We start from the raw sequence: 15,624 nt of genomic DNA on the forward strand, positions 1-15,624 counted from the left end.
CCACTTGCATCATTTGTTTGGTGGTGGTATGGCATTGGATACAGTATTAATAAAGTCATGAATTAAAAATCCACTAGATATTGGTAAGGAATGGCTCTAAATACTTTTTGTCTTCTGTTTGTATTAAATTTCTAAAAAAAGCAGAATCTTGTCCAAAAGGAGTAATAAGTCACAGGCAAATAACTTAAGAGTTAGATGAATATCTCTCTTTAAGCATAAGTAAAGAAAGAACCTGTTTAATTAAAAATAACAAAATGTTCTTTGTTCTTAGAAATAATTCTGTTGCAAAACACAACATATATATATATATATATATATATATATATATATATATATATATATATAAGTTTTTAAACATCAGTATCAATTTCTTTGTATGCTCAAAGTGATCTTTTGAAGGAGGTCAAAGAGAGGATAAATATTGGAACACTGGAAGAATTATTTTTTTTTCTTTTTAGAAAAATCATGAAAACTTCTTTCCTAGGAAGGAAGGAAGGAAGGAAGGAAGGAAAAAAGGAAGGAAGGAAGGAAGGAAGGAAGGGAGGAATTGTCCTTTAATATTTAAGTATCTCATGCCTAAATGACATTCTCTGGGATTCTAGGCTTGACCAAAAACCTTCATGTTTCATACAATTTCTAATGTGGTTTTACAGACTTGTTTTTGATGTAAGAGTCAGCAGAGATATGATCAAATCAGCATAGAAAGCCTTGGAATTATTTACCTACAAAATTGGACATCAAACACAGCATCCTGCAACTGTTTTCCAGTAGAGAGAAATGAGTTAGCTCACATTTACAGATGAGGTCTATTGAAAAATAAAAGAGGAAATATTTCTATAGCAGACATTCATACTACACAGTGTGTAGATCAGCAAAGTAACACAGAACATATGAGGCAAGTTAATATTAAACTTGAAGGAAAACTACACAAATAATATTGTTTATTAACCACCAAGAAAACCATATCAGATGTTCATGAGAATCCTAAACTCATTCCAAAGATTGCCTAGGTCGCCTACCATGGATGACTTCAGGACCCTCATCATCAGGAAGTGCTCTGCTTTCCTGGAACAGAGAACAACTTTGGGTGGATCCTCAGACTCACCAGAGAGAAGGTATAGCATTATATGTGAGCCCCTGGCCTCCACACCACTATACTTCTGAAACAGCCATACAAAACAGACTTGTTTTAACTGTGTTGTCCAACTGCTCCATCTAATGTCAGTTAAAGCTAAACATGAACTAATGGAAGAAGTACTTCTGATATCCATTCTTAACTTTTATAGTAGAAATATTTATGTAAAAAAACTTCATTGAAAAATATATCGCTAAATTACTCTATAAAATTATTTGCTAATAACATAACTTTATCTACACAAACTTTTAAAACTGACATTGAGTGGATAAATTATTTCTTACCAAAAGTTACTATATCTAGAAGAAAATAAAATTCAAAAATATATATGACTTAATCTTCAAATGTTAATGTCTGTATCCCTACAATGTTACAAGACAGACACTGAGAAAAAACTCATTCTATTTGGAAAGGTCAAGGAAATGTGTCTCAGGTGACAGCTAAACACACACTGCTTTTATCAATCCTGACCCTCTGTCAAGAACAAACACTCCTAGTTCATTTAAAAAATAATAATTTTCTTATTTGGCACAGAGTTATGACAAATTTCATTCTTAATTAAATTTCCAAAAGACACCACATTACTAGTAAAATTCAAATTTTGGCTAACCCCACCAGTGTTGCTGATGCTGAAAGTGGAGAAATGCATCTCTAAATGTGTCAGGTACATGGAAAATGGTTTCACTTTAAAACTTAAGTTCATCCTTCCAAATTACTAGGTAATCAGCAGTAATGTGACTGAGTGACTCTACCTGTACTTTATTTCCATTTGTTTTTATGTAAACACTAGAGGCCTGGTGCACAAAATTTGTGCATGGGGGTGTGTGTGCTTCAGCCCAGCCTATACCCTCTCCAATCTAGGACCCCTTGAGGGATGTCCGGATTGGGCTTAAACTGGCAGTTGGACATCCCTCTCAAAATCCAGTATTGCTAGCTCCCAACTGCTCACCTGTCTGCCTTCCCGATTGCCCTTAAGTGCTTCTGCCTGTCTGCCTGATCACCCCCTAACCACTTTCCTGCCAGCCTGATTGATGCTGAACTGCCCTCTCCTGAAGGCCTCGGTCCCCCACAACTGCCCTTCCCTGCAGGACCGGTTGCCCAAACTTCCCTCCTCTGCCAGCCTGGTCACCCCTAAGTGCCCTCCCCTGCTGGACTGATTGCCTACAAATGCCCTCCCTTGCAGGCCTAGTACCTCCCAAATGCCCTCTCTTGCTGGCCATCTTGTGGCAGCCATCTTGTGTTCACATGGGGGCAGCCATCTTTGACAACATGGGGCAGCCATCTTGTATATTGGAGTGATGACCAATTTGCATATTTCTTTTATTAGATAGGATGTTGCTAGTAAGTCAAGTTCACTGTGTCCTTTGGAAATCTAAACATACAGAAAACCAGGCCTGACGGAATATATACTATTTAATATAAACAAAGGAATCCTGAGAGCAAAACATAAAGGTTAAAGGAGGTAACTTCTCTTTAAGGCTGGAAGAAGAAATTTGAGAAACTTAAATGAGGAGGTTCTAAAAACCCTGACAAAATGATATCATCCTGTGTGGGTAAAATGAACGTGGTTTTGAGAAGCTTGCTTAAGAATGTTCTGTTCAACCATTCTTGACCAATGGTGAGCAGTGCAATTGACATCACAACTGGTTTATATCTGACCTTCATCTTCTGCCTTAAGTTCATGGCACGCATCACTTAGATGTGCTCCTAAGAAATCTCCATGCGACAATAGTGGAGTCACGGCAGGGGTCTGTGTTGTCAAGAGGGAAAGAGATGGAGAAAAACTGGGCGTCATGGCTTCAGGCAGGGAATTGAGATGGTAGAGAAGGGGGGAGCGTGGGTATTTGTGAAAAACCTGCCCTGGGGTCATGGCTGGCATTCTTGGAGGCACTGCTTTAATCCCGGGTTGAGCTACTGCGGTGATCAAAGGGGGTGGAAAAACAAAACATTTCTTCTCTTCGGGAGTTCCAGGTTCCTGTAAATGCTCGTCCTTTAGTTTTGCAATATCATTAAATACTGAGGCAAGGGGTTGGAACTTGGGTTCCCAACTGAGGAGATAATTCCAGTGAAAGCTGCCTCTCCCATTGTGATCAGAGGCTCTCTGTGTCGAGCATGTTGCTTCCGGATCACCTGAAACAAAGACAGGCTCTTTCCTGACCTCAGCCGGGATGTCCACTTTGACCTCTCTCTTCCTTAGTGTCTGGAGCAGCATATCATTTTGAATGTAGGCTGTGCCACAGCCGTCTCCTCCATCTTCTTCCTCCAGCGCATGGCTGGTTTCTGCTGTCACAACAGTGACCACCACGTCAGTTTCCCCAGACAAGCAGGAGAGCTGGTCCGAGTCCCTTGGGATCCCAGAGTCCGGCACCCGGGACTCCCGGTCGCTCAGAGCTGAGCCAGAGTCCTTTCTGTACGGGTGCTCATTTATCCTCTGGATCTCCTTATCTTCTGCGGTTTCTCCTTCTACAGAACAGCAGTCACTGGAGTTTGAGCGCCTGTACAGATGCCCAGCGTCCTTCTCCATGATACTTATTAAACTCAACCATTCTGGCGTGGAGTCCAGAGGCGCTGCCGCATCATTGCAGCCATCCGTTGTCTTCAAGGGCTTGCTGGTGTCCCTGGTCAGTCTCAAACTGGTATCTAAGGATGATGACGTTTTCTTGTCTTCATAACTGTTGCCTGTGTCTTTTTGTTTATGTCTTAAAATCAGGATAGTCAGAAGGATGATGAGTAACAGAAACGCTAAAAAGGAGACGGTGAGGCTGATTGAGAAGCGGCTAGCCGAAACTGCTGAGCGTTTTCCTTCTGAGGAAAAAGACACATTCACAAAAACAGTACAAGATGCGAACTTGGAGTCCTGTTTAGGGCTACGAGCGATTATTTTCATTTCAATGGTGTCTTCTTTGCTGACTTGACTTCTTATGAGGGGAAGGGCTCTAGTCAAATAAATATTTCCATTCGTTTTATTTACTGAAAAGAAAGGAGATGGCGTTTCAAGGGAGTAAAGAATAACACCATCAGTACCAGCATCTGCATCTGATGCTTCCACTCTGCCAATCAATTGTCTTAGGTTATAGTTTTCTGGGAGGTTGAAAAAATATTGATCTTGAGTGAAAATGGGTTCAAACTCATCTATCCCTTCAATCTCGACCCAAACCATTAAGGAGGCTGTGGAGTCACCTTTGTCTTTTGCCTCAACCATGAGGCAGTATTTATTGTCATTTTCATAGTCAAGGACTTGCTTAGCATGAATATCCCCTGTCAGAGGGTCAATGAGGAAGGGATCATGGTCAGGAGGTGCTCCATGAGTGGCAGGACAAGGGGATAAAATAGAATAGGTCAATTCTCCATAAGGACCTGCGTCAAAATCCAAAGCATTTACAGAACATATGGTGGAGAACACAGGCAGATTTTCAGGAACAACACAGTTCAACCTTGGGAACAGAAACAGAGGTTCATGATCATTATCATCTAGGATACTGACAAACACAACTGCAAAAGAAAAATGTTTCTTTTCTTCATCTGAAGCTTGGATGGTTAAAGTGAATTTTGTCGTTTCTTCATAATCCAAAGGCTTAGTCAAATAAAGGACTCCAGTCCTCTCTTCTAAGTAAAAATGCCCCTTCTCGTTCCCAGAGATTATGTGGTAGATGATTTCTGCATGTAAACCCACATCACGGTCACTGGCTGACACCACGGTGATGTGACTCCCCAGAGGGGTACTTTCCTTGACATGTGCGTGGTATGTCAGACTGTGGAATATTGGTGGATTATCATTGACATCGAGCACTTCTATGGACACCATGGTGGTGGAAGTCAGTGGAGGGCAGCCGTGGTCAGATGCCAGAATGACAAGCTTGTGACTGGCAGATACTTCTCTGTCCAGATTATGAAGCAACACCAAATAACCAACCTGCTTAAAAGGATATTGTGAATGAAGGAAACGAGTTTCCACGTCGAAATTCTTCTGTGAATTACCACTGATGATGGAATATTCAACATGTGTGTTTTCAGGGGCCCAGTCTTGGTCAGTGGTTGAGAAGGTGACAAGCGTACTTCCAATTTGAGCATCTTCACTCAAGCTAAGATTGTAATATTCTATGGCAAACACAGGGGGATGATTGTTAATATCTTGTATTTCTATCTCCACTAAGGTAAGAGCCCTCAGGTTAGGAATTCCACCATCACTGGCTTCAACAAGAAATTGAACTGTTGATTTTTTATCCAGAAGTACTATGGGTTTGGTCGTAAATATCATGCCTGAAAAATAAGATGTAGCATTTAAAAATGCTGTGAAATTAAATTTTCATGATCCATTTAGTTAGCAAATGTGTTTCAAATATTTACCAATGTGTTTATTTGTTACTTAATTTACAACCAAAAGTAACTCCAAATAGAAAATTAAAATTATTATATTTGTACTTTTGTAACACGTAAGAGTCAGAAATAATATTCATGACATTCACTCTATTTAATATGTGTGCTACTTGCAGATAACTTTGCCATAAATTTGTCCCAGTTTTCTTTTTGTATGGTAAGTTGTTCCATTGCTATTTATTCATCTTTACCAAGTTTAGCTATACTGTCTACTCACTGTTAAACTTTCTCTGTACAAAGCTTAACTGCTCTAATCTGAAATCACTTGCTTAAATGCATTTCACTGCCACAGATGTCTTGCTCTGATAAAAACACAAACAGCCTTGGATAGCATCAAATAAACCAGAACACGACCATGTTTTTACTCAGTAGATATGCTCAAATAATCCCCCCCCCCCCCCCATTTTCTTTGGTCCTTATTGAGTGTTATTACTGAACTTTCTGTAATTCGGCTTCAATGAAAACTTTCAAACTTTAGTAACACAAAGTCCTCAGTACTCTTTCGAAGCCTGGGATAACTTCCTGAACTGTGCTTGGTTGGACTAATGGACTGGGTGTTTACTATATGGGGGTCTCTGAACCTCTGAGCCATCGCCAGCATTTAATCAATTCCTTTTGCTTTCCAGCCATTGAGATGCTGGGGAAGAGAAATAACACTGGGGCTTGCTATCACAGCATTTGACATGAAGAGAAATAAGATGGTGGTGTTTGTAATACTAGGGGGAGGGGATGAGGAGCTATTTTAGGAGCATTTGGAAAGGATTATTTCAGGTTTCCAGCCTATAAATTAGACTCTGAACACTAAAGCCACTATTCATAACTCACCATTCCTAGGATCAATGGAGAATTCCGCGGAAGAGGGAATAATTCTGTAAGAAATGTACTCATTGTTCTCTGGGTCTGTGGCTGCCACAGTGAGCACAGAGTACCCCACAGGCACCAATTCTGGAATAGTGATCTGAGGAACAAAGACAGAGAAGTGGATGTTGTGCTACAAGACTACAGATATTCTCATGCACAGGGCCAAAATGTGAGATCATTTTATTCATTTTGCTTATAGAAAATTCACAGTGAACCTGACTTTATTAGCTATGTTTACAGAGCTGACATATTAAGATGATTATGTTGTGGTCCTAGAATTCAGAAAAAATATTTTTAAAAGATTAATTCAGTTTCTATTTTTATTATGAAAAAATTCCTTCTAAATTATTTCTGTGTGGTAGAGGATAGTTAATACATTCAGTAATATATTATGACTTACATACATTACCTGATTTAACTAACCTTTACAGGAGATCACTACTTAGGTTAGTTTCTCTCCTGGGTTTATACAGAAACTTAGCATGTGTTACATTCAAGTGTCCTAAAGCCCACGTCCAAGTACTTAGTTGAATGCTATCATTGTTCTTATTTCTATAAACATATACTATGCCCTAAAAACTAAAATATACACTTCACAGTTTTGTTGTATATATATTTATTTTTTGCAAAATGATAGCACTCCAAAATATTCCAAAACTATACCTAGGAAAGAAAAAGGTTTTCCAAATTACCTGCAGATAATCTACTTTAGGCTACAATAGGTCACCTTATTGTCTTATTTGTGACCTTGAAAACATTAGGTAAGTTCCAATTGTTATGAACAACAGGACCCCAATCCCTAAAAACTAGAAAAATGATAACATAGTTTCATATGATGATATATAATACATACTTAAGAAACTCAATAGAATGATACATTCAATTTCATATATACTTCTATCCTCTAAGCATCAACTTAGGCACTAAAAATAGGGACTGCTGTCTGTCTGTCTAAATTAGTCTGTCCTCAATGGTAGGCTTACATTGTTCCCTATTCTTTCTAATTGTTTACTATTCTTTCCAGCTTGTGCTGTGTTTTAGCATGTAGGCAAGCTATTTACCTGGTAAGAATCTTGAGAAAACACTGGCGGGTTATCATTGATGTCCAACACATGGACAATGAGTGCTCCCTCAGTGTGGTGCACCGAATCAGAAATTTGGATAAGCAGCTCATATTCAGTAGCTTCTTCAAAATTCAATGCTTTCATTAGCACCACCTCCCCAGTGTACTGATCAATAGCAAACTTTGTTCCAGGATTACTCTCTTTGGTGAAACTGAAGACGAAAGCTGGATTCAAATCCACATCATGAACTGATATTCGAGTCACAATTACACCAGGCAAAGAATCTGAAATAGTCATGACCAATGTCAGTCTCTATTAAAATTCATCCTTTGAAATATCTCTTGAATAGTTCAATCCAAGCTTTTTTATATTTATGTGAAGTCCAACATGACTTGCTTTTTCTTGGCATGATTTCTCATACACAGCTCATTATAAAGTAAACAAAAACTTTGAAGAATTTATAAGCCCAATAAAAGTGAAATTTTACCACTGAATTGAGAATTGAGGGGATAGAGCAGAGTCAATTTTTATATTACATTTTTCATTGTATGCTTACAACATACTCCCAGGACCAAGAAACATTCTAAGCCACTTATTTGTACTATATAGATTCTGTATCAAAATCATATATTCATGGGGGTATGGCTGGGAAGAAGATTATTACTCAAAACACTAATAAAAACAACATTTTGAAAAAGTAGGCAAGTCTGAAATAAAAATATTTGGATACCGAAGTAAGGAATAGATACTTAGTTCTTTGGCACTTATCTTGCAAATTTATTTCTTTTGGAGTCACATATACATTGCTTCCTTCCCTTAAAATATAACTCTCAAAATGGTCAATACTATAGAAAGCCAAAGTATACATAGTACTAGTTATGAAAACAAATCTTTAGTATTATTTACACACAAAAATAATCACAAAAGAGATGACATGCTAAATGCCTCACACTCTATGTATCCTCTAACTTAAACTGCTGTGACAGGGATTTTGTTTTTTAGCTTACATGTATGGTACAGGTAGAAAGATGACAACAAGGTATTCAGAATAGTTCCACTGCATATAAGACTCCTAGTTTTCATATTCAAGCTTGAACATTCTTGATGTTCACCAACCACATCTTAATCCACTCAGTATGTTTTGGTTTATGTTGCTTGTTCTTGTAATACCCAGGGTGTCCTCCCAAAATATATACATACACATACACTTGGAATAATTATAAAGGCAGTGCTTATTAAAATACATTTCATTTTCAAAATTGAGCTATCAGCTGTTAGAGTGTGTATACATTTTTTGGGACACCCGGTGTTTATATCGGGCACCCTGCTGCATTTTTATGCTAATGCATATACTTTAGAATAGCACCTTCAGTAAAAACACATGAAAATCTATCAAATAGGTAGGAAACAAAAATGAAGAATTTTTTTTATTGATAGAATATTTTAGAATATTTAGAATATTCTGGCCAAATATCTGGTTTGGCTCAGTGGTAGAGCGTCGGTCTGTGGACTGAAGGGTCCCAGGTTCGATTCCGGTCAAGGGCATGTACATTGGTTGCGGGCACATCCCCATTGGGGGGTGTACAAAAGGCAGCTGGTGGATGTTTCTCTCTCATTGACGTTTCTGGCTCTCTATCTCTCTCCCTTTCTCTCTGTAAAAGCTCAATAAAATATATTTAAGAATAGAATATCTGGAGATGTCCCTAGATATAGAAATTTCTGCAACATTGCTGTCTATGATCGGTGATGGTTACAATTTGTTTGGAAAGGGGACTTAAAAATGTTAGGAACACTGTAGGAATAAATTTAGTATTAATAGTACAAGGAGAGAGGCAAGTCAGGGGCTACACTATTTGGGGCTTCAATTATAAAGAGTTGGGTTGCATTTTCTTACCAGAGCTGTTGACCACAGGCAACTTTGGGATCATAATCTATTGAGTCATCATATATCCCAGAGGCCCAAACAATTAAGATTAATCAGCATATCACATAAAATTCTGTATTTTCAGCCTCTACCACTAATGGTGTGAAACTTTTTGCAGATGTTTAGTTTACATGAGAGGAAAATGATGACTTTGTATGATGAAAAGCAATCCCTGTCACTTATTATTAATATACTTCAAAGACTGACAAAGTTATCAATCTGAGATTGCTTCTTCTCAGAGGAGTTTTAGGCTGATTATTAGTAAACAAAATGTGCTACTTCACAGAGCAAATTTCATTTTTAAGAAATATCTGAACACAAAAAGAACCCATTTGCAATGGTGGTCTGGGCATGGGGAACTGGCCTTCTGTTTATTTGAATGCAAATCCCAGCTTCAACATTTAACTTCTTTGACATTTGATAAACGTTTGACCACCAGTATTTTATTCTTTAAAATAAAGATGAAAACTATGTTTAGAATTAGTGCTCATACTTAATACAGCATCTGTCTGAAAATATGGTAGATGATATTAATACAAGTTAATCAAAACCACCATTCCAAACTGCTACACTCACTTTCTGCAATTTCCACTGGTTCAAGGGGGAGGAAAGCCGGGGCATTGTCATTTACATCAGTCACTTGTATCTTGACCATACTTGTACCCGTAAGCCTGGGCATTCCTTTATCTGTGGCTTGTACAATCAAGCTGGTTTGGAAAAGAATCAAGAAAAACAACATAAATATCAAATTTCCAGTTGAAAATTTTAAAATGAGCTGGCTAACTATATTTCTTTCTCCAACTGGCTTTTTTCTAAATGATATCATTTCAAATTTATTTCATAAGAATAGTAGCCTGAAACTTATTTATTTATTTTTGTCATGTTTAGAGAAGCAACTCCAGCAAACCACCAGGGCTCTGGAGGCATCTGGATCAAAAGAATGCATCATTTCTGGGAAATAGACTGTCAAATTCATTCCTTTCTTACTAAGAACAACCTAAAACATAAAAAAGTACCTGCTACATATTTTCATTTTACTGTATCAACAAAAGATAAAGCCACCAAACAGTTGTTTTATATTGATATTTTTTTTTCAGACCCAAATTGCAAAAACAATCAAAACTGTAGAATTGAAAGAGGAAATCGCTGTGATTAATACATATACAAAAAATGCATGATTGGCTAGGACTATAAAGTAGATGTGAAAGTACATGATTTGAAAAAATTCACATGCCGTGATTCAACCTCTCTTGGATGATGATACAACTAGTTTATCCAGCAACCACGTTAGAAAATTTATTAGTGTCTTCAACTCTTCCCTTTCTGTCACCACCCTTCCAACACGCAACTAATGATGAGTCTTGAAGATTTTACCTCTTAAGTATCACTTGAATTAGTGATCTCATCCATTTCACCCCTTCCTCCAGAGTCTCAGAAAGGCTGATCAACCATCCTGCTTTGCCAAGGACCAAAGGGTTTCCTAGGCTGTGAGACTTTCAGATTTTTTTTAAAAAACTAGACAGCTCTGGGAAAACCAGGATAAGTTGGTTCTGTAGCCTCATCATCTTTACCGGGAATGGTGTGTATTCATTATATCCTTTCTCATCTGGAGTACTTATTTACTCACCAATCTCCCTGCTGCAAGTCTCATCTGCTCATATCCAACCACCACATTGCAACTCTATTGTTCTATCTAAACTCCAGATCTAAAAACCTACCTCCCTATTTAAAACCTTTCCTTGTTTCTCCATGCATATAAGAGGAAGTCCAATCCTTGAGCATGTGTACAATGCCCTTCTATGATCTGTCCTCTGCCTGGAATCCTGTCCCTACACCTTTGGTCTGTAGTTTTCACTGACCTCTCATTTGATTTGGATGTCCCTCTCTGACCCTGTACATTCTTCTGTACAATAATTAGCTTTTGTTCTTAATGATTTATTTGTCAGGCTCTCCCATAACTGCTTCAAGGGCCAGTTGGCTACCTTCTCTGATTTTCTTTAATATATGTTGAATACAGATTTCTCAAAATTTTTTTTAAGATTATAAGTGTACTATATCACAGAGCCAGATTCAAGCCCAGGTCTTGCTTGACTGGACAGTTTGTGTTCCACTATATATATGATCCTCCTTCCACTCCTCTCTCTTACTGTGTATATGTAACTCCTTAATGTGTAATCATTAGCTCATTTTTCACTCTCCTCTAAACACTGGGAGGTCAATAGGGGTAGCTGAATAATAAAGTGAGTTGTCAATAGAAGATGATCTTTATTTCAGAGGCGATGTTAGTCTTAGCCAGCTGTTGATGATACCTTTTGAGAAAGTATAAGTGTGTCAATTTCCTAGAAAATACTTTCTTTTCCATTGTTAGCTTACCTAAGAAGTATTCTTTCTTTTTAACCTTAAATTTAAAAATGATGTAAGATAACCATCAACTCTTTCTTGGTTTAAATTCCACTTGATAGCAAATGATTACTGTTATCTACCATTCATAAAGCACACGGGCTGGCTGCCTTTAACACTATCAAAGTTGGAACATACACACACACACACACACACACACACACACACACACACACACACACATATATATATATATATATATATATATATATATATATATATATGCCTAAGCAACCTGCTGACCAGCCAACCAGCTAGTAGCTATGATGCACAATGACCAGCAGGGGGCAGATGCTCACCACAGGAGCCTTGCTGAGCGACAGCAACTTTGCAGAGAGCCCTCTCACACGCCAGGACCCCTTAGGATATATTGGACTATGGGTTTTGGCTGATCGCCACAGGCCAGGCAGAGGGACCCTACCTGCTGGAGGGACCCATCTGCAGGAGGGACCCCACTCACTCCAGATACCCTTTAAGCCCCAGTGCTGCCCCAGGTGCAGCCGGCCAGAGAGGGACCATGGAGGTTGGCTCCAGGGCATGTTGCCTATCTCACCCAGTCCTGCTCCACTGGCCACCTTCTAATTAATTTCTTTTCAATGTTCAGGAATCCATGCACTGGGCCTCTAGTCAGTATATAATGACTTGAGTTTCACACTTCTGGAGCCTAGGAATAATTCCATGTGGAAGGTCTGTTTTGTTAGTATGAACATAAGTCAGATACATATGGAAATGCTTTACTAAAAATAATCAACTCATAATGTTCTCTGGCCCTGCTACCTGCCCTTCCCCAATGTCATACTAAAGTCTCAGCCAACACATCAAAGTTATGTCTCCTTCTACCAAAACCATAACCGCCCTTCACAACATTACAACATTTAACCTGATGTCAGGTTAAAAAAAAAAATGGGATTCTTTGATATAGAGAAAAATATATGATTCGGTTTCAAAATAAAAGGACAACTAAAAGGTTTCTCAGTGGCTTAAAAAAAATGAAAAATTATAAAGTCAGATCCATTGAGATTCTACACACAACTTGTTAGAGACCTCAATTTTTTTATGATAGCTCCTTGGCAGTCTTTGTGGAATATTGGTTGTAGCCAGTCCAATTGGCTCCATGTTTTAGGGCTGCTACCCTAATGAGTATTACCAAGAGACTATCAATGAGACTGGCCCATCCCAAAGAAAAAAGAACCATCTACATGTATTATCATTTGTATGTCATCCTGCAAAATAGTCTACTTCCTCTCTGCTTCATCTGAAAGTAAAGTGTGTTGGTCAGTAACCCCTCCAGCCCACTCAGAGGTTCAATCGACTTTGCTATTGTTTCACTCAGAGCAAGGATCATCAGTTACTTAAAGAAAGTCTCCAACATGAAAACACAAGTATGAAATAGACAAAGAGAAGAAATGAGCCCAAAGGAAACAGAGATCCAGAAAGAACAAAAGAAAATGCAAAAACAATTCTAATTCATGTCCTTTGAGAGACATAAGAAGGTAATGCATGCATACATTAAGAATGAGATGCTACAGAAAGTTCAAAGTCAAGAAAAAAACTCTTGAGGGGAAAAATATAAACAATATCCAAAAATGTTTTCTAACTAGAGCAAAAAGAAAGTTTAGAAGGTTAAAATTAAGGTATTCTCTCTGAAAAAAAAAATAACAAAAATAAACCCACATACAAAAAAAAATAGAAAGTAGGAAATAAAATAGTATTGACAAAGGATCAATCCAGCAGTCCAACTATTGACTGAATAAGGTCTGGGACAAAGGAACAGGGCAAAGTAAGCACACAAAACAAAACAGAGAAAAAGAGAAGAGGTAATTATTAATGAAATAAGATAGAAAAATAGAAAGATTTCTCCTTATCTAAAGAGCAGACCAAGTACTCAGCACAAGGAAAGACCCACATTACAGTATATAATCACAACATTTCTAAACATTAGAAATAAAGAAAATAACCCGAGAACTCCCACAGAGAAGGAAAAACAAATCATGTACAAAACACATCATTAGGATGGCAACAGACTTCTCGACAGCAACACTGGGTTTTAAAAGATAAGAGAATACCTTCAAAATTCTAAAAAATAAATTAAAAATATCAACTTCTATACTATACATTGTATAAATCACACCTGAGAGTAGAATACAAGCACTTTTAGATACTCAAGAACTCACAGAATTTACTTCCCTGGCCAAAGCTACTGGAAGAAAAAAAAAAAAAAAAAAAAAAAAAAGAGAGAGAAAGGCATGGGTTCTGGAACATGAGCTTAATTTAAGAGAGCAATAAAGCAAAGCCGTGAAATACCCCGCTTTGCTGAAGACTCAGAAAGCTACTGCTGATTATTAATGCTAGACCAGGAGGGCAGAAAGCAGCAGGAACAGGGCTGGAAGCAACAAAGAGGACTTGATAGAATATTCTATATGGGAGGCATTTGAGGGGGGAAGATGGGTAGGCATGAAGATCTGTTGGAGTGCTGACAAGGAATACATAGATGTAGGGAATTGAGTGAGCAAAACAAGAAAGATAATTCATTAACTTTGAAGCAGGGGGAGGGGAAACATAAGAAAGGAAACATACGTATGACATGGCTCTGAAATGAACACTTAAAGAATCTTATAATGTAAACACTGATTACTAAGTAAATGAAAACCAGTGAATGAATACAAAGACAGAATTGGATAAGAGAAAGTAAAAATATTAAATACACATCTGTTATGACAGGCAGTTGATAGATAATGTTTAAAATGGTAAGTTAAGACATCTTGGTGTTTAAAATAATAGAGAAAACCAGTTTAAAATGTCAGTCTCTGGGGGGGAGGGGGGGAGCTTTAGTGCTGGGATGGGTGAGGCAATGGTGGCTGACTTTCTTCTTAGTCTGTTGATATACTCCATGCTACTACTGGATTTTTTAAAAGTGTATTGATTTGATAATAAAAGCTTTGGCCCTAAAGCATTACAAGGCTCCCAGGAATATCCAAATAGCAACTTAAAAAGGGATGAGTCTCTCCTCATCAGTTATAAGTCAAGCAATGGAAATGCTTTCAAATGATTCAAAGCGCATTTTTGTATACTCATTCCTAGATGTGTTATTTCACAACTGCAAGCTGGAACTTATTTTATTATTATTTTATGTTCCTAAAATAGTTTTATTCTGTTTTGTGTTTTATAAATGTACAGATATGTACTTTTAAAAAGGACTTTTAATTTTTTTAGAAAGAGAGAAAGGAAGGGAGAGGGAGAGAGAGAAACATGGATGTGAGAAACAATGAATAATCTGCCTCCTGCTCACCTCCTGCTGGGGATGGAACCCACAACCTGGGCATTTGCCTGGACCAGGAATCCACTGACCATCTTTTGGTACATGGGACAACGCTCACTCAACTGAGCCACAATGGCTGGGGCAGGTGTGTACATTTAAGATTCATTCACATAATACAAGAGGAAACCCTACTATGGCCATTTGAGTGGATAAGAATCTCATTCTATCATTTACTGGCTACACAGTCTTGGCAAACCTTACTTCTGTGAACTTCAGCTTCCTTATTCTGTAAATTTAGTTTATGATGAGAATTCAACATGTAATGCAGGTGCATCATAAATTACTGTGATTGTTACTATGCTTCCTGACATGGATTATAAGGGCACTCGGTTTTATTGAGCTCCTTGGAAACAAGAACTGTTTCATATGGCTTTATATCTCAAGCTCAGTAAACAGTTTTTAAAACAAGGAAATATAGATCAGACAGAGCTTACAGTCTGTTTTACAATTTGTCGTTTTTCTACTGAGTTTTCTTATATGAGGCTTACTATGAGGGCAAAAGAGTATTTAATTTTTATTTAATGCATTTATATTGAATAGAAGC

At 37.8% G+C, this 15,624-nt stretch overlaps 1 protein-coding gene across 1 annotated transcript in view; it reads right to left on the reverse strand.

Annotated features, from left to right (window-relative positions):
• Positions 1 to 582: 582 nt before the first annotated feature.
• Positions 583 to 15,624, reverse strand: part of DCHS2 (dachsous cadherin-related 2) — a 176,627-nt gene continuing 161,585 nt past the window's right edge. The window contains exons 17-20 of the mRNA XM_084883976.1: positions 9,938 to 10,068; positions 7,435 to 7,721; positions 6,338 to 6,470; positions 583 to 5,395 (exon numbers count right to left, since the gene is read on the reverse strand). Coding sequence (XP_084740102.1) covers positions 2,784 to 5,395; positions 6,338 to 6,470; positions 7,435 to 7,721; positions 9,938 to 10,068 — 3,163 coding nt within the window. The 3' untranslated portion in view covers positions 583 to 2,783. The remainder of the gene's footprint in view (positions 5,396 to 6,337; positions 6,471 to 7,434; positions 7,722 to 9,937; positions 10,069 to 15,624) is intronic.

This window comes from Pipistrellus hanaki (assembly GCF_964339955.1).
Source record: "Pipistrellus hanaki genome assembly, chromosome: 5".
NCBI lineage: Eukaryota > Metazoa > Chordata > Mammalia > Chiroptera > Vespertilionidae > Pipistrellus > Pipistrellus hanaki.